Here is a 26187-nt window from a genome sequence, read left to right on the forward strand (position 1 = left end):
TTGTTTCTACGCAATATGGACCCAGAAAAAACTATGTGAACAGGTTATACGCAATACCCAGAATAAACTTTAGTTTGAACGTATAGAAACCAAAAAAAAACCCCACACAATATTGGTCAAAGCTATTGTTTTTATGCTCAGATCAAAGTTGTAGCATAGGAGGGGACAGTCATCATAATTTTGTGGGTAGCATGCGTAAGATATAGGGGTATCGTGTCGTGTGGTCGCAACAACATGTGTACACGGTTTCTAGTAATTCTGTAATTAAAAATGATGGTTGTAAATATTTTCTTTTTTATATGTACTGGTTTAGAAACTGTCGTCTTATAAAGTAAATATAATGTACATATTTAAGGTGATATGGGTCACCTCCATTTTGAAAATTCTAAGAGGGTGAAATTATTTTGATTGTAAATGTACCTTTATGCATCTAAATATCGACAGGTGCCCCATACCACCTTAACACTAAAATATTTGGATTTAATGTGTGGCTAATTATATAAATTTTGGCCAAAAATATATTTAATACATCTAGTTCTTTGGTAAATTATTGTGATGCCAGGATGGTTTGTCTGTTTGAGTAACGTTTCATGACTGCTTAAGTGGCGTTTCATAGCGTTTCCTTTAACATGTTTAATCTTTATTAGTATTAAAAAAATGTCAATGCTGTCAAACGTTAAGTTATATGTCTCTAAGTTTGTGTTAAAATTCGCACTTTTACAATTTTGAAAAAATTTATTCGTTGTAAAAATTGTATAACATTAAGATATTTTTCAAATAAACGCAGCTTTGAGCACAGCTTAGACTACAGCATACAACATCAGACGTGATGCATTGATTATGTGGCCCGGTATTCTATTCTGTCCAAAATCTAGTCATACATGTCATTTAAATTCCAAAATCTTCAAAACATCAAAGTTGATAAAAAAAATTCCCAAAAATCTTGTGATAAAATGAATTTCATTCATGCTAGAAATGAGGAGGCGAAGCGTGAAACATGCCCTGTGGATCCGCGGCGCGGGACGTACGGAGAGAATAGAGCCGTTTTAACGCCTGGCTTCTGATTGAATTTATGAATTTATAATTCCAACACCTGTACATCTTGTTACGGACCTGTGTCAGAGATACTGACATTTCACTCTGCCAAATCATTATATAGGAGTAATCATGAATAACTTCACGAATACTCAGAGATGGAGAGAAAGAAAGAAAGAAAGAAAAAAGAAAGATTGGTATATATTTTGACACATCGTTGGTTTTCTTAATAAGAAAAAAGAAACATGTTCTATCGAATAGAGTACAATACTGGCCCCTTCCTGTAGAATCCTGAGCAGAGTCCTCAAAGGAAGTCAATGGAAGCCGCCTGCTGAGAACTCTACAAATCGCGAACTGAATTCCGGGAGAGGTTTCGTGAGGTTTTTTTCTCGCACGTAGATAAGTTCACGGTGGGAATCTAAGCAAGAACGGAGGGATGGAAAACCAGATGGGGAGGGAGAGGTTGGATTTGTGTGTAGGCCCTCTCCCCGAACCATCGCGCCGTGTTCCGACAGTGATTGTCATGGCGCCTGTTTGTCTATGACAGAATTTGCATCCGAGGTGAAGATCAACTAGCTCATGATATTAAAAAATTAACTGTTTAAACAAATAATAGTAAGGTGATAGGCCTTTAACAGAAACATTTTTCACACCAAATAAAACCTCGCTGCTCATTCATGAGGAAATGAATTGCATGTTCTAGCTTTCAAAAAATCTAGTTTACTAATTTAGTTTAAATTTATTATTATTATGTGTTGAGTATTAAGTGTATCCACTGATGAAATTTTAATCCTAGAAGTAATTAATCATTTTATTGAAATAAAAATGCATGTAGTATCATTTGATGGAGTGATCAAAGAGAGACTACTGCATAAAGAAATATAGGGTGACTCCGGATTATCTGTAGTTACCTCCTCTTCGCAAAGCTATTTAATTTAAACACTCCTCGGTTACAAATAAAAATGAACCAATTTTTTGACGTTTATATATACTTCCATTATGCTAGTTATTGAATACTAAGTAAAGCAGAATAGTATGGTAATATAAATGTAATAAGCTATAAATCTGAAAGAAAAATAACAAAAGAATCTGTTAAACGTTTGGCTTTCCATGAAGGTCCGTCAAAATTTTCTTTCTGATTAATGTCGTTACTTTTATTTTCAAATAAATCATTTAGACCTTGTTCAGTAATATCTTACTCATTATTTCTTCAATACCCAATTTTACCTTTACTTTACTACCATATTTTTAAGAATTCACGTTTGATAACAGACGAGAAAATGAATTATCATGAAAATTACATAACCCAGAATTGAAAAAAAAATTACACAAAAAATAAATGATAAGAATCTGTGAATCTGATTATCGCTCACATTAATCTAATGAACAATTAATTGACAATAACAGCCAATATGTGGTTCATCCGATAAATTTTATCTCAAAGCAAGATGTACTCTGATATTTTTACAGGAACCATATTGTCAATTATGGAATTTCCAGAGCGGGTGTGAAATTTAATGCAATATTTACAGTATGACAAGATGTCATTATGTTAATTTTGCATCTACACCCACCCAAGAAATTTAAAATTCTACAAACGATATAATAAAGTTAATATGAAATGAAAATAACCAAGGAGTCGGGACTCAATTAAATCTCTCTTTCTATCTATACTGGACGAGGACAAACGCCAGACTGTATTATAAGGGGTCATGTTTGTTTTCTTAGCTAAATTTCGTCGTGGCCTGTACCCGCCTGTGACGTTACAGCCGGGCACTTGCTGCTATCGTCTGCTTCAGATCAAATATGACTCTTGTGTCAGTTTCACGGATCCAATTCGGGGTAAATCTCGATTATTCTTGATCAGTCGTGTTTGCTCACAAAACAGCCAACAATTGGTTGGTATTTTGCTGGACTTCAAAGGCCGTCTTCTGCAAATATTTTGTTGTCAAAATGAAAGGGCCAATGTTATTTCTAAAGTCCAGGGACGGTATATCCACCACCATCTGAAAATACGGGGTTAAAAAATCACGTGAATTCATCTTTGGTGTGGTAAAATTTTAATTGAACGGAGAGATAGAAATCTCCAGGACGTTTTGAATTAATGCACACTGACACTCGCTCAAAAAATGACGAATTTGAAACTGAAGCGCGATTTTATCATCAAAACGGTTTACAATCAAAACGGATTTCAGAATCAGAGGTGGCATTCTACGGCATTTTTCCGAATTTCGGTTGGCTCCTTGAAGACTTAAACCCCTTGTCAATCAAACTATTGTAAACTTTTCCATTGCTTCTCGGATTCTGAATATTTGATTAGACATCACACATAGGCAGAAATCTGGACACCTATTCTCAATACGTAAAATTGTTTCTGCCTTCAATATCCCCAAAGAACAGACAAAATACGTTCTAAATTCATTTATTTAAGATTTTGTCATCGGGACAATTCACAATGTAGGTCAATGAGAAAACAACATCTTAGTCCAACGTCGGAGAACTAGATTTCAGTAAACAATATAAGGTAATATAAGTAATTAGGAAAGTAAACAGGAATAAATCTAAATGCATGAATCCCTATCCATTCGTTCTTCGAAGTCAACCATTTAAAACTTATTTTAATGATTTCTAATTCCAGATGCTAACAATAAAGGACTTCAGTGAACGAGACATTACAACTATTTCTATAAGACATTTAGACGTCACCTATTATCAACTAAATTTTGCTTGGACAAAAACCACTACTAAAACAGACATGGACAACAATACAAAAATAATAAAACAGAGAAATTCTCGTTTGGCATGACATAAATTACCCTGATTAGACTACCAATACAAATCTCATTAATGCTTTTGGTCGAGGTTAAAGGTACTGTCACGTGCTAAATGTTACACGTATTGTCACATGGTATATAGAGGTTACATGTATTGTCACATGGTAGAGGTTACACGTATTGCTTGATGGTAGAGGTGACGGCATTGCACAATGGGCAAAGCCGGGTATCACCCTCACTGGCTGACCACTCGACCCTTCCTTCTGACGGTGCAGTCTGCCCGCAGATTCCGTTGACAGATCGCCATATTGAGGCGATTGTGTGTAAGTGACCAGCGTCCTAATACAGCTGTATATTTCCTCGCTAGAGGACACTATTAAAAGACCATTACTTTATTAAACAAGTGTCAGGATAGGCAGCTCGTTAAGGCTATCGTTTCAATTGAGTTCCGGCCGCTTTATTTCACTCCCTGATTCGCGATAGTGTGAAATCAATTAGGTTTATTACAGGATTTAACAGAAACGTGACAATTCCAAGACAGGCTTTACCAATAGTAAACTATTTGTCCTCTATGCAGATTCCGTCAATTTCCTTCTGCTCAGAAGTACATGTATTAAGAATCCTCCCTAATTGCTATGAGAAAAATATGCATTTCAAAGCTAGAAACATCTGAATGATGCAGCGGAACAATTCGACAAAAATATCCATCTTTCCATATTCATAGATGTGTCAATTTTGGCACATAGTCGTAAGAGCCCTGAGAATAGCAATTAGAATTAGGAATTCCGGAAGAAGAGTATCCCATATTGGAAGAGAAAGGATGGGCGTTTCCCGTGTCCATATGAGCGTTCATGTGCGGTACCTCGGGATACATGGGACTGTGAGTATTATACGGACCCGCAGCGGGGTACCCCGGGTTATCGGAGGGGATGTGATTGTAGCCCGGATGTTGCGACTGCTGGTAGATGTCGCTGTACTGCTGATGTGGAGGAGACAGAGACTGCGTCTGACGAGGTGACGTCTGCTCCCGGAAGTAATGACTGCCGTTATCGGCGAGGTACTGATGACGTAGATTGAGATCCTGGCCCGGTATCTGGGGGGAGCGAGAGGTTTTGTGGTTGGTGTGATTGTTGTGGGCCCCGAGGCCGGAGTGTAGTCCGTGGGGTGACTGAGAATGAACGAAGTCGTCGGGACTCAATTTCCCGCCACATTCACTCCCCACTCTGTCTCCACCACCGGAAGTCGAGCCCTGACTATCACTTTCACTTCCGGACATATTCCCGTCGTGTTTACATTTCTCTGAGTGCGGCTTTTGTCGCTGCTCCTTCTTGAATTTCATTCGTCTGTTCTGGAACCAAATTTTGATTTGTCTTTCAGTCAGGCTGAGCAGTGCCGCCATTTCTATTCGCCTTGGTCGGCAGAGGTAACGGTTAAAATGGAATTCCTTCTCCAGTTCTACAAGCTGGGCGCTAGTATACGCAGTCCGAGCCCTCTTAGTTGGCTCTATTAATAAACAAAAAAGTTCTTTTTTATAATACTGTCAAGTTCAATAATTATGAAGAATGTAATTATATACGCAGTTAAATCTTAGCTCAAATTGATAGTTTACATTGAAATCAAAAATTTATAAACTTTGAAAACTTTATAATATTTATTATTAATTGCAAAATTATTTCATTTTTTACATAGCTTTGAATTGCTTAAATATTTGAGGTTTTTTTTAATGCATATTCAGATTCTTAGTTGTGTCTTGCTTACAATTATCGTTGGTAATTCAATTAAATTATTTCGAAAATACGGCTGAAATTGTATAATTTGAATATATCAAAGAAGCACAAACCATTCACATTAAAACCGCGGACCCTTCATATAATTGAATTAAAACTTTTATCTACAAGTAATTCGAGGACCACACACAAATACAGGAGTATCATTGGATAGAGATTACACCTTGTTACAGACAAATTTACGTGAAAAATTAATCCTCAAAAACAAGGCGGTAAAAAATTAACATAACATACAGAGATTAAAACTTTTGAAATAAAAGATAAAAAGAGCACAAATGAAAAAAAAAATCAAAGTAATAATCCCCGATAATGAAATTTCTTGCGTTTTCAAGGGTAATTTTGTGTTTACAAGATCAACTATGAAGATTTGAAAAACGAAAGGTTGAGTTGTGAATGGTTTAATATTTGTTATTTGCATCAAAACAGTTCTGTTGCAGAGAGGCCGAGAAAAGAATCTACCAATGTAGGTAAACAGATGTAGCCTTAAATTGATATCAGTCAGGGCCGATATAATCCTGGTAAATTGTCTACTGTGTCAGACATCTAAAAAACGAACAATCCACAGAAACACGCCATAAAGCTAACGAAACAGGCGAATTCATCATCAGAAAATTAGGCTTTAATGGGGCTGCGGTCATTGGGGGAGACTATAAATGTCTACAATAAATTCCCCACCTCATTACAGGCACATGCACAAGGAGCGACTTACCGGGCTGTGGTTGCGGGGTTGTTGTCTGTCCCGTTTGTCCAGGTTGCTGTTGGTTTGGTTGCGTTTGTTGTTGTTGTTGCGTTTGTGGCTGCGCTGTTGCTGCTTGTCTTTGCTTTGAATTTTGTCGTGACTCTTTCATCCAAGGATAGATTTCGCCCTTATTGCTGAAAGAGGTTGGATTCGGACTCCCAACTCCGGTCAAGTGGTTAGAGTAGCCCTCGGATCCTGTGTACTGTGTACTGAAAATTCCAGTAGGAGAAGGAATGCTGCTGTTTTGCACTGCGCACGACGGATGAGAGAAGAAGTCCCCGTTTGATGGAGACATGTTCGGTTGGCAATAGGGAACATCGTAGGAATAATTTGTGTCCCCGGGGAAGTAATTCTGGAACACAGACTGATGGTTGTAAAACGCAGTTTTGTGCATGTCTCGGCTGAAATTTATTTCATTCCCCTTTCTATGTGTCATATTATGATAACTCAAATCATCTCCTCCATCGACCTACTCAGCCGTCACGTGACGCGATTCCAACCAATCACGGAGCTAAATCAGACTTCATTCAGATCCTGAAAAGAAGAGAAAAGAATTTTCCTCTTAAATTACGACTATAGGGGTATTGAAATCGAAGACTATGTAATGAAAAAATAATCGCTTTGGTCAGGGGGTAATATTTTTCGCATAAATTATGTTCCTCTGACAAACAGGAATTGGGGTAGAGAATGGGGGAGACGGGTGACACGAGGCCTGGTGTCAGTCTTATGCAAGGGGAAGATTGACCACCACAATGGGGTCACGGTCCAATACGGCCGCGACCACATCAAAGGCGCCGACGGAACCTTTAAAGTTTTCTAAATTGAGTAACAGGATTAAATTCAGTCGGTTTTGATTTTGATTTCAAATTATTTAAATGTCAGCTATCTTTTTCCCTGATTGATCAATGTCGGCGTTTTCTTTCTCTGCTTCATTACCGGGATTTTTTTTTGTTCATCAGATGGATTCTGTGGAATAGTTTATCCCGGATGTTTTCAGTGTTGAGTTGGTAAGTATTGTAAACGCATTCAAAGAAGTTAATTGAATTTCCGTTTTGGTGTGAAAATAACCCTCGACTCGATTCAGAATTGATTTATTCTTCATTAATTACGTGTTAACCGTCCTTTCTAGGATTCGCTTTTCACTAAATATTTATATAACCAAAATTACTGAGGTAATATTGTAGGGAAAAAAGTTCATTCAAAGATATACAATTATAATTTTATTTCCAAACCCTTTTAAAAAATTTAAAGTTGAACAAAACCAGTAAATTCTGATCATAACTAAAACTGAAGTTTTTTTTACATACAATCAATTTTACCTTTTTGGTATTAATAATGCTCATGTTTTCTGTCAAACATTTTATTTGAATTTTTCTTTTCTTTTTTTTCTTGAAATTAATACGAATGTCCGGTCTCTCTCTTTTCCATACTCCTGACGTATTGTAACTGACAGGGCAGATCGAAGCCCAATCAATCATTTGATCTCAGATCTGGACAGCTCAAACCATGAACTCAAATTCTGATGTCAAAACTTGTGTACGTCAAGCAGCGGTCTGTCCCAATCAAATCACTGACAAACAAAAAATCGGCGAATCCACTGATTTATAACATAAGTATTGGCCATCAAGTAGTTCTATTTATTTTATTTCTTTGATAATCTATTTATTCATTTGTTGATTAAATAATTTATGTAAACGTTAATTATTTTTCATTTTCTCTGTTATTGTTATTTTATTTCACTAAATTTGATTTTACACGGGTTGTTAATCTATTTTAGTTTACTTAATTTTACGCGATTTAATAAACTATTTTATTTAATTTTTTTCAGTTAAGGTTCAGCGATAAATTTATCTTCAATCTTCTATGTTACATTTTGTAAATATATCGGGTTTTCCGTGAAAAAATTCTTGATAATATATTTTTATGCATTAAAAAATACCAAATAGTAATTTGAAATTAAATAGATTTATGGTGAAAGATTTAATCAATTTTGCCGATTTGAAATTACTTTAAAGTTTATATTCTTCATTTTGGATTGAAAAAAGTATATAAAACTGATTAGAAAAAAATAATGATTTATTTGTATATTAGCATGGTTTTAAAAATCAGTTAATTGCGCTCATGCATTTATGAATCCTGAAAATATAAACATTAACGACATAAAAAATGATATATTATCTTAAATTCAAGTAATTAAAAACATCACAATGATATGTTATATATGTAGGTCTTTTTTGTATTTTATACATTTAAGAATTATTGCAAAAAATAAAACAAATTAATGGACTTCACTAGCATTTTGCTAGGAAGTCCAATAAAGAAAAAAAAAAGAAAAAATGTAAGGGAGGTTTTTATTTATTTTTAGTTTGCCGGTAAAATCTCTTCAGTGCACATATTAAAATATATCTTCTATGCCAGTCCTATGTTTGTTAATATCTATGTTGTAATTCTCAACTGAATAAAATAAAGCAGTGAAAAGATTAGAAAACAAAACCTTTAGTGAATTCTATTTCAGCTGCTTTTTTATATATGACTTGAAGGTTTATTAAAACAACATAAAACGGCTGATAATAAAATTTAGTAAAATGTTTCATTTGCAAAATAATTTCTTTATTACTCAGAAACTTATCAAACATTGCTTTATTGAAGCCCAGGGGTTTTACGCTTGCTTTACATGCACCTTTCCAGAAAGATAACATTTTGCCGTTGTCCTGGTAACGGTGGGGAATCAGTTTCTCATTGTTCTACACGGTTTTTATGAACCTATACCTGATGCAGAACACAATCTCACTGATCTTCATCCAACCAAGAAACAATATCAGACATCACTAAACTTTAAAGAGTTTTAAATTAACAAGGAGTTTTACATGCACAAACACAACGTTGTTGCCAAATATATTTAATTCTGTTCTTTTTTTTTTCAAAAAAAATTTATGCAATAACAACAATATTTTGTTTAAAACGTTATTTATCAAAAGTAAAATATATTTATATATTTGTTCTTAAAACTATTGAGGGTTAAAATGATTTTTTCTTTACTGTAAATGTGATCTTATTTTTTTTTAGTTTACTTAGTAAGTATACGAAACGACAAAAGCAAACTACATGTTTGTTTATATTTATATTTAAACACTCTACAAAATAAAAAAACCCCACGAATTTGTATTTTTGTTTATGACTTTAATTTTGCTTTAATATATGAAGTTGTCTCTCAAAAAATATTTTTAATTACTTGAAAGTTATATAGCATAAATATTGTTTCCTTTATGAAGTGCACTGTAACATTTGTTTAAAGCCTTACACTAAGAAACATTGAAAGTTAACGTAACGTTGGTGGAAGAAACTGCTGAAGATACATGTATTGTTGAGTAATGGATAAATAAAAAATGCTATTAAAACCAAAGACATTCATAGAAACTTACTTTGAGAGAGAGAGAGAGAGAGAGAGAGAGAGAGAGAGAGAGAGAGAGAGAGAGAAAGAGAGAGATTTTCCAGTGTTTGAGCAATGTGTCTTGCTATGAGCAATCATCGTTTAGTTTTGGATTAAAATCAGATTCCTCCCCTGTCGCAAATCCGCTTCACTGGATTCGAATTTAACTCTTACAAAATGAAGCTGAAATCTTACAAAGTCAGACAGAATGAGATGAATATTCAACAGTCAGCTTCAGTACACTTTTACACAACACTGCCATCAAGTTCTCCAAGCGAGAAATTTACTTTGATCCCTGAGTTTATTTTTGGATATCGATTTCCGTAAATTGAATATGCAGACAAGTCATATTATGGAAATGAATATTGCATTTGATGGATTATTTCAAAATCAGAATCAATTGTGCTTCCCGCTACCGAATTTCTATTCCGATTTTATTACTCTTATACAAGACTACAAAAAAGCACCTACCAATAACAAGACATGAACGAGGGACTACGAGTTGTGTGGGTGTTATTGGGACACACCAGTAAAGGAAATCTGGAACTACTTGCAGTAAATCTTTGATCTTCCCAATGACAATGGAAGAAAGTTACGTCACGTCAGGGTAACAGGTGACTGGATGAGGGTGATGAATCACAGGGCCCACAGGGGCTGACAGTTGGAGTGTTGGGGGAGAGAGTAAATAAATCGTGGTCCAGGCTGGTCGTCATCTGTAACCACCCTCCTTTACTATGAACCAGATTTACTGATTGTACTGAATGGAGGGGGCATAAGTACGGGGGGGGGGGGGGGGGGGGCAAACTGATGGACCATGGATCAGCACACTGCTGCAGATGATTACTTCTATGTTTATGAATGAAAAAAATATTTTTACTTTTAATTCCTATTTTCGAGTTGAGAACGGTTTTAAAAAGTTAGTTCATAAACAAATGAATTCACGACCGATTCTGATTTGTACAGTTGTCTTCAAAGCTTGAGAGCAAAATTTGGTATACGGATTTTTATTGGCTATGCAAGGTTTTCTATGCCCTTCTAGCCTTCACACTTACACCATTTACTAACCCATTCCCAAATTGCAAATTACATATTTGCAATTTTAAAATTTCTTTCCATTTAAGACAGATTATGTTGGATCATTAATTTTAATTTCACATTATAGATATATGCATGTAGTTTAAAAGAATCAAACCGTAAATAATTCTTCATTTAAAAGTAGAAGAAAACTATTTTAGGCAGAGACTTTAACATTGTTAAGATCACAAAATAGAATATTGATACTTCTTAGTAAGAGCTCGTTATTCGAAATTTCTAATGACAAAAAAACTTTCAAACGTTGATTGGTAACTGAAAGTCTTAAAACCTTTCCTGTGAATCTTATATATATTGTATATATATTTTATGTCCTGGCAAATAGTTGTATTTCGTACGAATGACATTCAAAGCTTGAATTTACAATGTACAAAAGAATAGCGAACTTGTCTTACAAAGATGTATTTTATAACTATTACATCATTTTGAACGGCTCTAATCAAGATCTGAAATATGGTAGTCATAAAGTTAAGATTACAAATAAGAAGTATTCGAGAGAAGAGATCTGGGTGAGGATGTCGTCGGAGGGGGAAACTGTTCCAATGGTCCACTTCAGAGCGGGGAGAGAGCGACCGATGATTGATGTGTTTTATCATCGCTCAAAATCAGACCTGGGGTCTGAAAGAAGTTGTACAAGATTAAAATTTGATACTCCGTACGAAACAGCGCATTGATTCCCAGCATGTAGCGAAAAAGCATAAAAAAGATAGTTTCTCCGGACTCTTAGCAGCCTGTGAAATAGATCCCATTCCTGCGCTTTCTCACTAAACGCTTGTTTCTTTTAACTTTTTATCAAAGAGGAAAAAATCCTTTCTGAGCCTGAGAGATTTGTAAACATTTGTTTTTGTGATTGTAATTCTTGGATTCGGCGATTGCCCTTAGACTGCTATAGCCCGTCAGCAACCGGCGCTACGACCTAACGAACGTCTAAGAGGCTTATGTTTGGACACAAACATGGTAGAGAAATAACAAAAATAAACCTCTGCTCCATAATTGAAATAAAAAAAAATATATTTTTGATGCATACAGTCGGAAAGGTGCTTTGATTTTATGACTTGTAAATGTTCAAATTCTTCTAAGTTTTTGACAATTAAAACAAATTTACAGAAAAATAACCCTTTGCTCCCTGCCTGCAATGATCGTCATTTATATGATGCATAGTGCCAGAAAGACACTTTATTCACCCAAGACCTTGCACAATTTCTTAAGTTTCAAACGAACAACAACCCATTTGCCAACATTAATTAATGTTACAACCCTTTTGTGACCACTTAATGCAATTTATTAGATTAGCCTTGTACACTTGTAAAGGTTTAGTCACAAATAACAACTGTGCCTAGATCAAATTATATGTTGTGACACCCAGCCAATTACGATGACGTAAATTAACTATGACGGTGGACGATTGTTGTGCTGTATGATACCCCTCGTGTGCTCTTTGAGCAGCACCAGTGCTGCGCTGCATGGTCATGTCAACTTTACAGAAAGAAGCTTTTTTCTTGTTGAGGGTCGGATTCGGTGTCTGGGTAAATATTTATCAATAGTCTAACGTTTCGACTCGTTGAAAACACTCACCTCCAACTGTCGCTCCCAATAACTAGAAGACAAGTTAAATAAAAACAGGAATTTAGTGTATATAGCCCAACGGAAAAAATGTAATCGAGTTTGTTCCATGGAATGCATGATGCATCTGAAAATGATATTCTTTGAAAGGTTTTTTTCTTTCTTATTCGCGTTTCCCCAAAATCCTGGACTGGGTTCGACTTAACACTCTACACCGTATTGTGTCAACAAACTGACAAATCGAACTGGAAAGGAAGCGGCTTGTCTCGGCGATGGAGGTGTTTTATTGCCATACGATACGTGTGAAATACACGGAGAATTGATATCAAGTCAGATAACTGCATTCGAATATCAAAAAAATATCTCCATGTGTCAGGCATGTCTGTCTGTGTGAGTTGTAAAGAATGCTGACAGGATCCCGTCAGCTTTGGGGTAGTTTAGGTGCCTTTTTCTTGGGGCACCTTGTCGGGTTTTTTGTCGTACATGTAGTTTACCTGAGCTCCCTTACAACAACTTGAACACCTCCGTCTAACACCCAGACAGATTGCTTGAGAACGCTGCAACATGGCTGCATATCCTGACAGTTAAGTCTGAATGAAATCAATGAAGAGTTAATTGTCGAGATCTACTTTTGCTGTTGTTATGCTTAGTAATATGGAGTCTGCAGGTTGGCATAACCGGTTTACTGTGATTACTTGGCATAAAATGACATACATGTAGAACCCTGTATCTAGTAACAGCTCACTGGTAAATCTCTACAAAGGAGGTGGCAACTAGGGAATGCTATAGACATATTACATATCATTTAAAGATCATATACATGTACACATTTCTAAACCTTTTCAACAACTGGGATACTAAAACTATGTGCTATTTTGGTTAACATACACATTAAACACAAATGGAGAACTAATTGCCTTAAGCTACATGATTGATAAAATTTGCAGTTATATGCGTTACGAGGTCATCTTAAATGTTCATATATATTCCAATATTTTTTTTCATTGACAGATACACATATCTATAGTGTATGAATGTTATTTATCAATTACTCTTCATTTATATTTTTGTGAAACAATTCATGCACCAAACACATTTACAGTTCAAAAAATAAAGATAGAACTAGGACTCTTGTGCACATTTATACATTTATAGATAATATTTGGTTAACATATATTCGTAACGGAAACTGCCCTCTGTATTGCAGTCAAACGAGTAATCCAAGTTCAACTCCCTCAAGCAAGCATCATTGTAAACGCTAGCCTAACCATTCCTCCAATGTCAAAAAAACTTAATTGCAAAATAACAGTCGATTATATTGAAAGGTATTTTTTTATTTATAAAAATGTCTAGTAAAATGTGAGGTCTGTAATGTTGTCCAAAAGCATACAGATATGGAAATAAAACTCCGCGCTACTAGCTACGTGCTATTGAATTGCGGTGAATTAGGTATCAATAATTTTATCATTAATCATTGTCAATGATGCGACATCTGTTTAACTATCTAAGTAAGGGAATGAGATAGAAACAGAATTGATTTAAACAGTCCCACAAAACAAAACTCAGGATCTGCATACAATGAATTAGATTAACTTCCTGGACATCCTCGCTCTCTCTGTTTGAATCGCTCCGCGTCCGTAGAAACCTGACAAACCACGGGACAGGAAGAGTCTCCGCTTTCAGCGTTAAAAACGTTAGTCATCTCGCACAGGTCAAAGGCGACGTCAAACCAACGCAAAAAGACATGAGGACAAAGGCATGCAAAAGAGCATGAATTCGAATTGATTTTGGTCTTTTTTTTAAATTTCAGCTCTCGTTCATAGTTTGATCCCCTCCTCTTCCAATCCAATGGATTGGCATTCAGGACGCAAACAAGAAAGTGGTATTTCTAATTATGTATCATTTCCCGTCATTCAGCGTTTGACACAAATACATATATCATAACTGGAGGTGACAATGGGACCCATAAATTCTAATGAGACTCCTGGGTCTCCACAGAAATGGAACCCCCATCGTGAACATTAACCAACCATAGTGAATTACTTATAACTTCAGAGGTTCAAAGCCAAGCAAGACAAAATAGCGCTCAGAAACCACTGGTTGATAAACTGCATCTACGATGACATCTGCCCTATTTACATTTTTTGTAAAAGGATTTCAAAGATTTTTTTTATTCAGATCATAATTGAAATACTGGAGAAAGAAACACGAGTTATTTAAAGAGCCAGACAGATTCAACAAACAAATGGCGGAGTTTGTTTTCCTGGTCATGCTGATTGAGAAACCCTCATCTGCCGCTCCAAACAAGATACGGTATAAAGTGACCGTTTCTACTTATAGACCTATCAGAACCAAAAGGCGCGGTTTCCGTTTCATTGGCTTTTTAATGAACATTAAACTTGACATCATATACACGTACATCTCCCCATGCCCACACAAATCTGTTCATCTAATGTCTTGTTTTTAAATCATTTTTTACTTGACACAAAATTATACAAAATATAACTATTAACGTATTTCTAGGACACCAGTGCGATCACAAAGTGTTACAATTCCTTATACAAAAAGTAACAAAATTAAGATCAAGGCAATAACAGCTACACTGATAGGTAATTTACTCATACAACTATACACACGAGACTGGGGGTGGCAGGGGAGATACTGGTGAGTGTAGCCTGTACTGGCAGTCGTGGGAAAAATAAAAATATAAAAAAAACTTACCTTGCTTAATATCTGTTTATCTGCTCAAGGGTGTGTCTTTTTGTACAGGTGTGTTCTAGTATTGTTACATCCGCTGTTACAGATCTATGTAGAACAAAGGTAACTTTTTGTAGTCTGTTTGCACTCCAACGAATTAAAAGTTTATCACATTTGTCAGACGCTGGCTATCATAGAAGTTTCTTTCTGCAAGAGAGAAAGAAAAGAAAATTTCTTTAAAACATCACACCAAATCAACCCAACCTTATAATGGAATGATTTACAAATACATGTAACATCATATGAGACACTATTACATGAAAGTCGGTCTTGGAATTTCGGAGTTAAAAGAAAAACAAAAATCTGCAAAATTAAGGTGCTGATTTACGTAACAGAAATGAGCATCTAGTATTGCCAGAAAGATAAGAGAACAAATAAAAGAATTCCAAAAACTTCTGCACATAAAAAACACTTTCATTAACCTTGCCGTTGTACGGAGATCTAAGCCATGAGAGAAGGAACCAGGACCAACAACAAAGGCTCATGAAGCAGGGGAAGAACGACAGTCAGAATGGAACACACAGAAGATCGTTAGATCATCAGGGAAAAAACCAGGAATCGGTCACTAATAAGTCTTATTGAAAATCTCATATACTCTTGTTATCTAGCGCTTTCGGAAAAAAAGTTATGTCGTTGACATTTCTCAAATTCTCTCTCTCTCTCTCTCTCTCTCTCTCTCTCTCTCTCTCTCTCTCTCTCTCTCTCTCTCTCTCTCCGTGTGTGTTTCGAAAACAAGACCCACAAGATCGAAATAAGATGCCACACATTGAAGGTTTCAAAAACCGTCATGCCTGAATCACTGATTTATGTCTGTCTGAGACGCAAAGAGTAAAAAAAAAAGTTTTCGAAAAAAAAATATTGTTTTTATTGTCCCATTAAGGTATCAATGCAAAGTGGTATCATGTTTGCAGTGCAGATTTGAGAGGGTGATAAAAAAGGAGATATTAATGGCAGACATCATTAACAAGATTGCCCGCAAATTAGCTACCGATTCACAAGGCCAAAAATCCAGGTTGAATTTGAAGAAGTTTTACATTGGGAATAGATGAGCTGACACAGGGCCTGCCCGGTGATAAATTAATATTACGGCGGTCGTTTGTCATTTTCTCTCGTTCCCTTTTTTCTTTCGAATTCTTCCCCCACCAAATCATTTGTTGACCACAAATTGAAGGATACAGACATGGATTATATATATTGTTGCACCGTGAACTTCATTCTTCCATATGTGTGGTAATTTTTTTTTCTTGTACGTAAAGGTGTGAGCGTCGAATTCAAAATGGAGATTTAGAAACTGTGGAACATAAGGAATATATTCTATATCGCGCAGTACCAGTGGTGGTTTTCTCTTCAGTTTTGTGCTGGTGGCTTTTAGAATTATCGTTGTAATTTTTTTCTTTTCTTTTTTAATTCTTTATCGGGATGATGAAACATCAGCTTGGAATTTATAACACCTACACCGGATTATTTTTATTGGTAATCATCTAATGTGTGTGTCTTTTATCACAAATAACAATTAGATTTCAGCGGTGTTGACTTCAGAACTATACATGGGGTAGAGTAGACCAGAGAAAATAGAACCCGGAAAATATGTCTTCCTAAATAAACACTTTAATTCTTGTATTATATTTATTATTACATTTATTTATCTCATTTTATTAAATTGTTAACAATTCAAAAAAGAAAATCCATTTAAAATGAAAACAATTCTTTATAAAATTATGAGAAAATAACTAGTAACAAGTTGCAGGAAATTATTTTCTAGAAAGTGAAATTTCCATAATATCTAAAAGAAAATTACGATAAAAAGTTTTGCCATTATTTGTAGCAAAAAAGACCATTTTATATAGGTCACCAAATCTAAAATAATTGAAGGGAGCAAAATATAGAATGTATATAGTTATACTTACTCGATTAATGATAAATAATCAATAAATATGGTATCTAGTGGCGCCTAATCGTCTCTCCGTATTTACAATTTTTGCCGATTAAATTTCGTATTTTTCGGCGGAAGCATTTAACGCAAATATGTAATTTTAGAAGAGAAAAATCATTCTTCAATCATTATATTCTTTAAAGCTCAAGATTTCTGAGTAATGTTTACCGAGTTAGGCTCACGGTTTCGTTACAATCGAGTTATTATTTGTAACCTGCATGCCTTTTTCTCCCCCAATAGCAGTATCGTGTCTGTGTTAAATAAACTGAATTTATAACAATAGCAAAGTTGACGAGAGGAATTCGATATATTTATTAAAGGAACACTTTAGATCGCCTCAAAGAAATCTAGCCCCGACAAAATTGACAGCTTTGGGGTCGCGCGGGGGAAAGGTGCGAGAGCGGGACCTTCCGAATGTCCCCGTGGATAGCGAGAAATCTATCTGATCATAGAGGAACCGTGTGACCAGGTATTATAGAAAGGTGTCACGAATTATTCCGATTTGTTTCTATCCAGTTAGAGCCCGCCTTTTATATTAATGAAATCCTTTGTACATTGTAATAATTTGTCTAACACCTGTTGGTAATCAATATATCAAAATTAGACCTGAAATCTGAATTTTGTTTCTCGATTTTTTTTAATTAATGCTAAATTTATATTCAGAAAATGCAATAAATCATAGTCATAAATTATCAGCTATTCAGGATTTTCTATAGATTTTAGAAAATTGAGAATAATTCATTATTTAACCTCGAAGTAATATTTTCAATTAATAATAATTTAAAAACATAAAAAGCGGTAAAACATTCATGAGAAACATGTCACTATTATCTCATTAGATAAGATAATTAGTGACTGAAATAAATAACTAGATGGAATTTTATTTCATTAACCTTTATAGAATAACATTAGTTATTAATAATTAAAAAAAACCCAGTGCAGGGTCGATAAAATACTAAAAAAAAAATTCCGGGAATATCTAATATTTTAACATGTTCATTATAATAGCAGATAATTGCTTTTTTTGACACATATTCATTATAATAACAAATAGTTTCTCATTTTTACACATTGTCATTACAATAACAGATAATACACTTATAAAAAGTTTAAGAAAAAATTAAAAAAATAAATTTGTGTAACGTTAATTATTTTTTAAATATCAATGTCTTAGAATACGTTTTACTTTTCATTTCATCTATCAAATATAATAAAACTAATTTGGTCTAATCTCTATAATAAATGTAACATTTTTCAACGGTGATGGCTGATGAATTGCCAAAAGTTACAAGAATGTTTCTCACGAGTGTAAAATTAAAAGGAAAATAATATACGGAGACATTTTTTTTAATTTTTCTCTTTAAGGAGGAGGCGGGGGGGTGGGGGTCAAAATATAACATGATATAAAAACCATCACATTTAGCTGAAAATTTTATATGTGATTTCTGAAGCTCTCAACTTCTCTTTGATAAAGAAAAATTTCATATATTTTAATATACAATTACATCATTTTCCATCATCTTTATATGAAGCTCTTCTTTAAAGGAGATGAATATTGTCTAAAATGGCAGCCACCCCCACCCCCTTAACTTCAATTTTAAATTTACTAAATGTACCAAATGTAAGTTTATCTATTATAAACCAACTCATATCACATTGGTAAAAAAGTTTGATAACCTTTTAATTTCCTATTTTTACCCTCTCTTTTCTTAAAATACAGTTAATAATGAATTCATTTGCATAAAAGTCCCTTTTCAGGCCGTCTTCTTCGGTTCTGAAATAATTTATGGACAAGTCAACAATATGTTTTGATAAATTTGACATTAATTTAACCCCCGAACAAACAATGGGCAGTGACCCCTGGGGACCCCTTGCATTGACAATGTTTTTTAGTTCCACTTGATAATTCTGTCAAAAAGTAAGTTCTCCTCCCCGTGTTCCAACCCAACCCTTGTACGACGGACACATACACAAAACCAGAAACCGGAACTGTCAATCAGAATCACAAAAACGTTTGCAAGTTTGTCCTTGTTCTTCAAGTTCTATTTTCATTCTTTAATAATATGGTATTCATGCTTAAAAAAGGGCCTTTCGTATCGACAGCGCTGGACAGTCCAGCGAAGTCTGTGAACCACTGCGCGACACACTCCCTTTGACGACGCATTAGCTATGCATCTCCAAATATTTCTTAATGTTGATACACGCTCCTTTTCATCTGATATATATTATTTATGAACTCGATTGAAACACACGGGATAATGATGCCCCTAACGTGGGATTAATACGATGTTGTGTGTCATGTTTCTGTTGCTAAATCATCCAGAGATTGGACTTATCTACACAACCAAGATAAATTGACAGAGTGAAACACACACATGCAGGATATACAAAGCAGAAAACATTAACTTTGAGGTGTAGGACTCTGTATATACAGATATTCAAAGAATCGAATTTAACTTGTAATATTTTTTTACCAAGAAAATAGTAAAAGAAACGATACATGTATATGGTTATACATCTCCATATTTATTTTCTCTCTCTCTCTCTCTCTCTCTCTCTCTCTCTCTCTCTCTCTCTCTCTCTCTCTCTCTCTCTCAGTTTCATTCATAGCTTGGAATTTTAATGTTCAAACATAGTCTAATATAAAGTGAAATAACATTGCCGATAGTTATGGTGAATTATTGTTCACTAGCCTGTAGCACCTTGATTCTTTGACAAAATGTAAATTGTTCTCGGCAGGAAGCCCGATTCCCTAATGTAGCTGTCACAAAAAACACCATGCCAACTGAACTGTTGTCATTTTTCGCCATGTATCTATAGGGATTTCAATGATGACATCCTCCGGTAAATCCAATGTAACCGGCCGAACCTCTAAGAAATTTGAAACTGTTTTATAGCGTTAATCCTAGCTAACAGTTTTCCCACCTAAGCCAACTTCAATCGTGTATATTATTGAAATGGGAACCTCGCATCATTTACTCATTAGCCGTGCCTAAGAAGACATGTTCTCTCTATTTCCCTGTAATGTGACTGATTTACGGCAAAGGTTTAAAGTCCATTGGACAGCAATCGCCAAGATCTTATTGAGGAACTATTGAGAGAAGTCCCTTTATGTTTGGTAGTCAATTGGACTCAATGAGGTAATTTGGAGAAGGACCATAAAACCTTCAATCCTATTGCAATACAGAGCGGGGACAAATAGAGCGCCAACGTCGGAGAAATTGGTACCGTTTTCTGTATCCCTAAAACGTGTATAGCATTTACTCTACCTTCTAGTGTGGCAGAAGCCATATACTGGAAATACAGACAATACTCGTGTGAATCGTTTGAGTTAAATTGCAAAATGATCTCACATTTCAATGTATTTTGCCTTTTTATAGAAAGTAATTCTCTTTTTTCCACTTTTGTTAAATTTTTGCTGAGACAAGTCTGAAGGACACCAGTTTGTGGTTGAAATTTCATTTCTGAAAGAATTTTTTAAGGGTGTAATTCGATCATAACCTCATGACAATACAATCAAAACATCAGGTGACATAAAGACCTTATTATACACGGTATAGGAAGGGGAAACATATGATATTTCTCTGGTTTTGACTGGCCACGTGGACAGGTCGCGGGTTATAGATCATTCTGAGGAGAAAACCAAACAAACATGATAGTTTCCGGAAAGGTCTAAACATTTGAAGAATGATGGATGAAAATTAATACCAGCTTATGTTTCACAGAAGTAACTCAGACCAAGACTCGTATAAAATGATCAGCCCAAAAAAGTGAAAAACCAAAATAGCGGGCCTGTGTTATCATTTAGAGTCTGACACCCCACTAATATTTGGCTATGTTTTGTAAATCAACCCCCGGGAACCCAGTTTGTTTCCATTGTTAACTGTCGGCTTTTTGATTTATCTTCTTTTTGTTGAATTCTCCGTAAATGAAATAGATTTATTGACGTGGTTTGAATGTTTAGACATAATACTTTGATGTATAAATTTGCTAAAGTTTGCAACTGGTTTAATGAATCAGTGTTTGGAACAATTAGAAACAATGCCGACGGTGTTTGTAGAGATATCAAGAAATAGAGGAGTTTTTTTTCTAAAGTCAAGGTCTTCGTAAAGAGATGACTTAGATTGTGTTATCGATTGCCTACCGTCAATTTCACATTTGTTGCCATCGATTCATCATTTCTCCCGGCGGTGTGTTAACCAGAACCTGTGTACTGGAGCTGGTTACATATCGCAATCACTGCACCCCGCGCGGGGGACTCGGACAGACGGGCTGAAACTGATCCATGCGGACCATAACGAAAAAAAAAACCAGAAGCAAAGTTTGATTTATTGTTAAAAAAACCAATACACGGAAAACTTTTATCCGTTTTGAAGTAAACACTTATACAATTAGTTCAACCACTGAGTTGTTATCGTTAATATTATTCAGTTTTTTTGTGTAACATAGCTGAGAATCGATAGTACTGGTACATGGTCTAGTTATACTTTTTGATTCCATTTGATTTGACTGTTTTTAGATCATCTGATAGGATGAGTTTGGTACAGCAGTACATGTTTACAGATGTATGAAGTCTTCTCTTATTAATGATATTCTAACTAATAACAATTCTACATCAATTTCGCAAACTATAGTTGTCATAAATTAACTCTATCCACGTACATCTTTTTGATTTCGTCAGAAAAAAGTTTAGGTGATTTTTTTCTACGGTATTGGATACTATAATGAAATTTATATTTTCTTTTGAAACGAATACACTTTCAATTATAATTAATACAACAATTTCAGCTGTTTTTTGTTTTGTTTTTTGGAAGGAATCAACACAAGATTGATGCATATCGTGCATGTTGTAACGCATAATTCCTTCGTTATTGTTTTATAATCAAATGTCATGCCTGTTACTCTTGTAGATCGCACTGTTCGAGTTTTGGTTTAAAAATATTTAAGTGATAAAATGTCCTTTCCTATTAGTTATGAATATGTTGGTAAGATGTTGTAATCCAAATGGATATTAACTCGGCATTTCAGGATAATCACATATTTACATAAAGAACTATTTCTGAAAAATAAACTTGATTTTAAGGTTACAAATTATTAATCAATTGTATCAAATTAAGGTTAAGTTTATGTCTCGGCTTCGATTAAAAAAGAGAGATCTATCTTAACTAGTAAGTGTTTGAATAGGATATATTACTTAAGCTTTGTATATTTCCATTTGAAAACTGCAAAGAACTAAACTGAAGGGATATTAATTTCCAATTTGACCCTCTTATGTCTTGAAATTACAGAATATTGTCTTAAATTAGAACAACCTTCCCCTCTCCTTGATGCAGATTTCTTAATTTAATATGAATCATCGTTTGTTTTTAGATTTTACCAAAGCATCTACATGTACTGAAATACTGAATGGTCATTTAAAAACTCTATTTTTATTTATGATTTTTCATTAGTAAATAATATTTGTAAAAACTGCTTCATAGAGACAGAATAAGACTTGGATTTGTAAAAAAAATAATAACATGAGGAATTTTATTTTGTATAGTGTGAATAATTGACAAAATGTTATTTGTTTTGATTTTAAATTAAAAGAAAAGAAATTGAAACTTTAACTGTTTTGAATAAAATAGCGGGGAACGATTTGGAACACACGCATTTCTAGTAGCTTATTGCGACTGGGCAAGGCGCCGACATCAAGCAATTACCCAGGATGTGAAGAATTTAACATCTTGATTCAGCACATGGTTGGAACGACGAAAACAAAGCGTTTGGATTCTTGTCACCCAGGATCTAACTGCCCAGTGGCAGGTTTCAGTCAAGATTGTTCTTATCATCAGTCTTAAATTTACAACCATTCAAAATAATTCTTACAAAATCTTGAAACACGTTTTACATTCGCGGCATGAACTTGTATATCTCAATACATGCATATTTACAATAGTTATCCCTACAAATTGACTTTTCCACGCCCGTTGTCTTTTTTAATTCTGTTATTTGTGGACATGTTTGAAGATGGACATGCCGTGTGCTTTGGCGTTGTACACCTGCTCAAAATGAACTGACAATAAAACAAATAGAGATTTGTAGCGCGTCTTTAAGCTGTCCAAAAATGATGAATTACTCCTCAGAAAAACTGTCGCAATTCCCATCTTTCGTTTCAACAAGCATCAGATCTTGTTCATCTGGGAGATAATAGAGTAGGCTGGGAAATCTAAGATTCCTCTGTTTAAATTGGATAACATGCAAGAAATGATTAATATTGATATTCGCTGGTGCCTATTTCTGAAAAGAACAGCTCATCTTAATTCTTGTGGAAAAATAAATGATAAATTCAGAAAAAAACTTTCCTACTTGATGCAAAAATAAAAAAAAATGACACGAGTTTCAATTAATATATTTTGAATAAAGCAAAAAAAAAGTTCTTTCTCTTTTGAAGAGTTAAAATTTGAATTTCATATAATTTTGTCCAATTTATATATTCATGAAGAATGATTCCAATAAAGTGAAACATCAAATGGTACTTATATAACGGCGTGATATGCCTTCAGAAATATTTTTTGTTTCATGTTTTAAGAGACATCAAGGGATAATTCGGGACCATGTCAAAAAAAATCAATTGAAAAAGAAGTATTCTGAAAATATTGGAAATTTGTTTAACTAATAGTTATTTATAATTACATGTATTTAGTTTTATTAAGTAATTTTAACACGTATTTGAATTTCGTTACAAATTCACGGCAATATTTGGAAACCAAATAGTAAAATATATCTATTTAAATATATGTCACAGAAATTTATTAGAAAATAAATATTTCTACCTACATGTACAGAAAAACGATGAACTGGGGGTGTTTTTATTTTTATATTACAAATGTTTTATTTCACGTTATTGAATGAAAACAGCGAACGAAAGCTATTTTTTTTTCCAAAACATAAACGATTTTATCACCATTGATCGATCGCCTTGAAAATGTGAATATGCATACAACATTTTCTATGTCGTGAACTGGTTTTAATACGGATATGAATGAGAAAATATTTCATAATGTCACAAAATCGATAAGCTAATGTACGAGAAATGTAACATATCACTAAACACAGAGAAACCTGACATTTTCCCAAAGTAAACTGAAATATATATAATTGATAGTATTTGGGTCAATATTAGAATAATTATTGTCAAAATAGTTCGCTATTTCAATGTTACCCATAAATGTATTTGAAAAAAAAAATACAATTTAAAAAACGTTTTAAATCATTAGATGTGAAAAAGACACAAGCCCATATTCAAACACGTGGGTTTTTTCACCCGGTGTGGGTATCCTTGTACCCTCGTATTGCGGTCAGGTCCCCAGGGCTCTGAATTCGTGGCCAAATTCAAGCATTCAAATTTATTTTTCATTACAATACTAACCTTGGAGTGTACATTAGGATGGCACAATAACAGTTTAAAATCAAAGTCCTCGCCGTCCGAGTAAAGAAATCGGCCAACTGGACCGTTGAGTCAATTCTGAATGTCCCCAAAAAGGTAACTACATGTATAGGACGCGGGGAAAAATACGTAACATGGGGAATTAACATAGGGAGAGCAGCGGGTCAAGCATTTCATATAATGCTATTGATTTTCTTCAATAAAAAGCTATCACAATCGCAGAATTCAACGTAGTCGGCCTGTAAAGAGCTTTTACCACATAAGTAATGAATTTAATATTTTTTAAATGTTTACAAAGCTATTTAAAAAAAATAGGGCAATATTTCAGAATTATTTTCTCAATAGTCAAATAAATAGTGCAAAGAGAGAAAAACAGAGAATTTTGAGTGAGAAGTTGTGGAGAGAGAGAGAGAGAGAGAGAGAGAGAGAGAGAGAGAGAGATTGTCACATTATAAACGTTTTGCAATCACACGGATTTTAACAGTATTTTCACCTTTTACAAATATATTTTTTCTAACAAAAACACACTTAAACCATTCCAAAGATAATCCACTCCTGTATTTTATACCAATGCATGGTAAAAACAATATCCAAAACACGACCAAAAGCGCCGGTGTCATTGCTCATTACACAAATACTAGAAATACATACACAGACCCCTAGTTTTAAGTTCTCCACATCTTAGTCCCTCCCCTACAACATGCAAATTAAACGACATGCTTAATGATCTTTTAATGTGTATTTTATTATCATCGCCAAAAACCCCCAAACCTAAATGAGCAAGTGAACAACTTCATTCAATTTTCATGGGGTTAAAAATTATCAAACAAAATTATATGATCATAAAGCATCGGATTTATTGTTTTATGCGCGCCCGAGTGAGGCCTATATTGACTGTTCGCCCCCTAATTACACGATGTTAGGTGGTAATGGATCTTGATATACAGAAAATGTATTACCTTTCGACTGTCGATGATAAACGAGCCCCTTTCTTCGTCTTGCGCAGAAACCCATAAAGCAGAGGACCCAGCAAACTCATAAAATACCAGCCTGTCATTTTCAATATGGGGTCACGTGACCTCGATTTGAATGTGTAAACCGAAGAGGCAGCTTTACTGCCATTCTGATAGGTCGACCACTGATTACTAAAGTAACCCAAATAATGGAGTCAGGCATAGACCTACTACACCGCGGAAATTTGGTTCAGGTGGAAGAGCAAGGTGTATATATATACCTGCTGCTACAGCGTACATATTTACAAAAACAGGCGTTTGTTACAAGATCCAAACAACAGAACATGGACTTGCAAACGGAATACGCACAAAAGAGAAAATTTATATTTGTGATGTTTGATTATTTATTCGCTAGATATTTACATCACATTAAATATTTATTTATTGTATTTAAGAATAAATAATTTTTATATTTGATAAATAAATGAGAATAAAATTAAGAATGAAATTAAAAGGATCATGATATTACAATATTCAACTAGAATTTAAAAAACAAACGAAGAAAAATACCCAAATATAAATCCATCAAACTTAATCACTCAATGATCAAAATAAAATTCAAAAGGAAAAAATAAATAAATCCATTTTTGATGATTTAAGCGACTTGCCTAATTGGATAAATGCATGTATACGAT

At 34.4% G+C, this 26187-nt stretch overlaps 1 protein-coding gene across 2 annotated transcripts; it reads right to left on the reverse strand.

The window, feature by feature from the left end:
• Positions 1-3441: 3441 nt before the first annotated feature.
• Positions 3442-25659, reverse strand: LOC128176469 (homeobox protein Hox-A4-like). 2 transcript variants are annotated; one of them, XM_052842853.1, is made up of 4 exons: positions 25499-25659; positions 15142-15324; positions 6306-6869; positions 3442-5312 (listed from the first exon to the last, which is right to left on the reverse strand). In XM_052842853.1, exons 3-4 carry the CDS (start codon positions 6769-6771, stop codon positions 4528-4530), a joined length of 1251 nt encoding a protein of 416 aa, XP_052698813.1. In that variant the 5' UTR covers positions 6772-6869; positions 15142-15324; positions 25499-25659; the 3' UTR covers positions 3442-4527. The 2 variants fall into 2 exon arrangements, with proteins under 2 accessions (XP_052698813.1, XP_052698821.1); XM_052842861.1 differs by lacking the exon at positions 25499-25659 and adding an exon at positions 15600-15737.
• Between the last annotated feature and the right edge of the window lie 528 nt (positions 25660-26187).

This window comes from Crassostrea angulata, chromosome 1 (genome assembly GCF_025612915.1).
Source record: "Crassostrea angulata isolate pt1a10 chromosome 1, ASM2561291v2, whole genome shotgun sequence".
Lineage (NCBI taxonomy): Eukaryota > Metazoa > Mollusca > Bivalvia > Ostreida > Ostreidae > Magallana > Magallana angulata.

Bases quoted from the DNA above. Each gene is read 5' to 3' on its own strand.
- LOC128176469 (XM_052842853.1), bottom strand. From the start codon at position 6,771: ATGACACATAGAAAGGGGAATGAAATAAATTTCAGCCGAGACATGCAC. The intron at 5,313-6,305 runs GTAAGTCGCTCC...GTTTATTAATAG, and splicing joins AACCCCGCAACCACAGCCCG to AGCCAACTAAGAGGGCTCGG.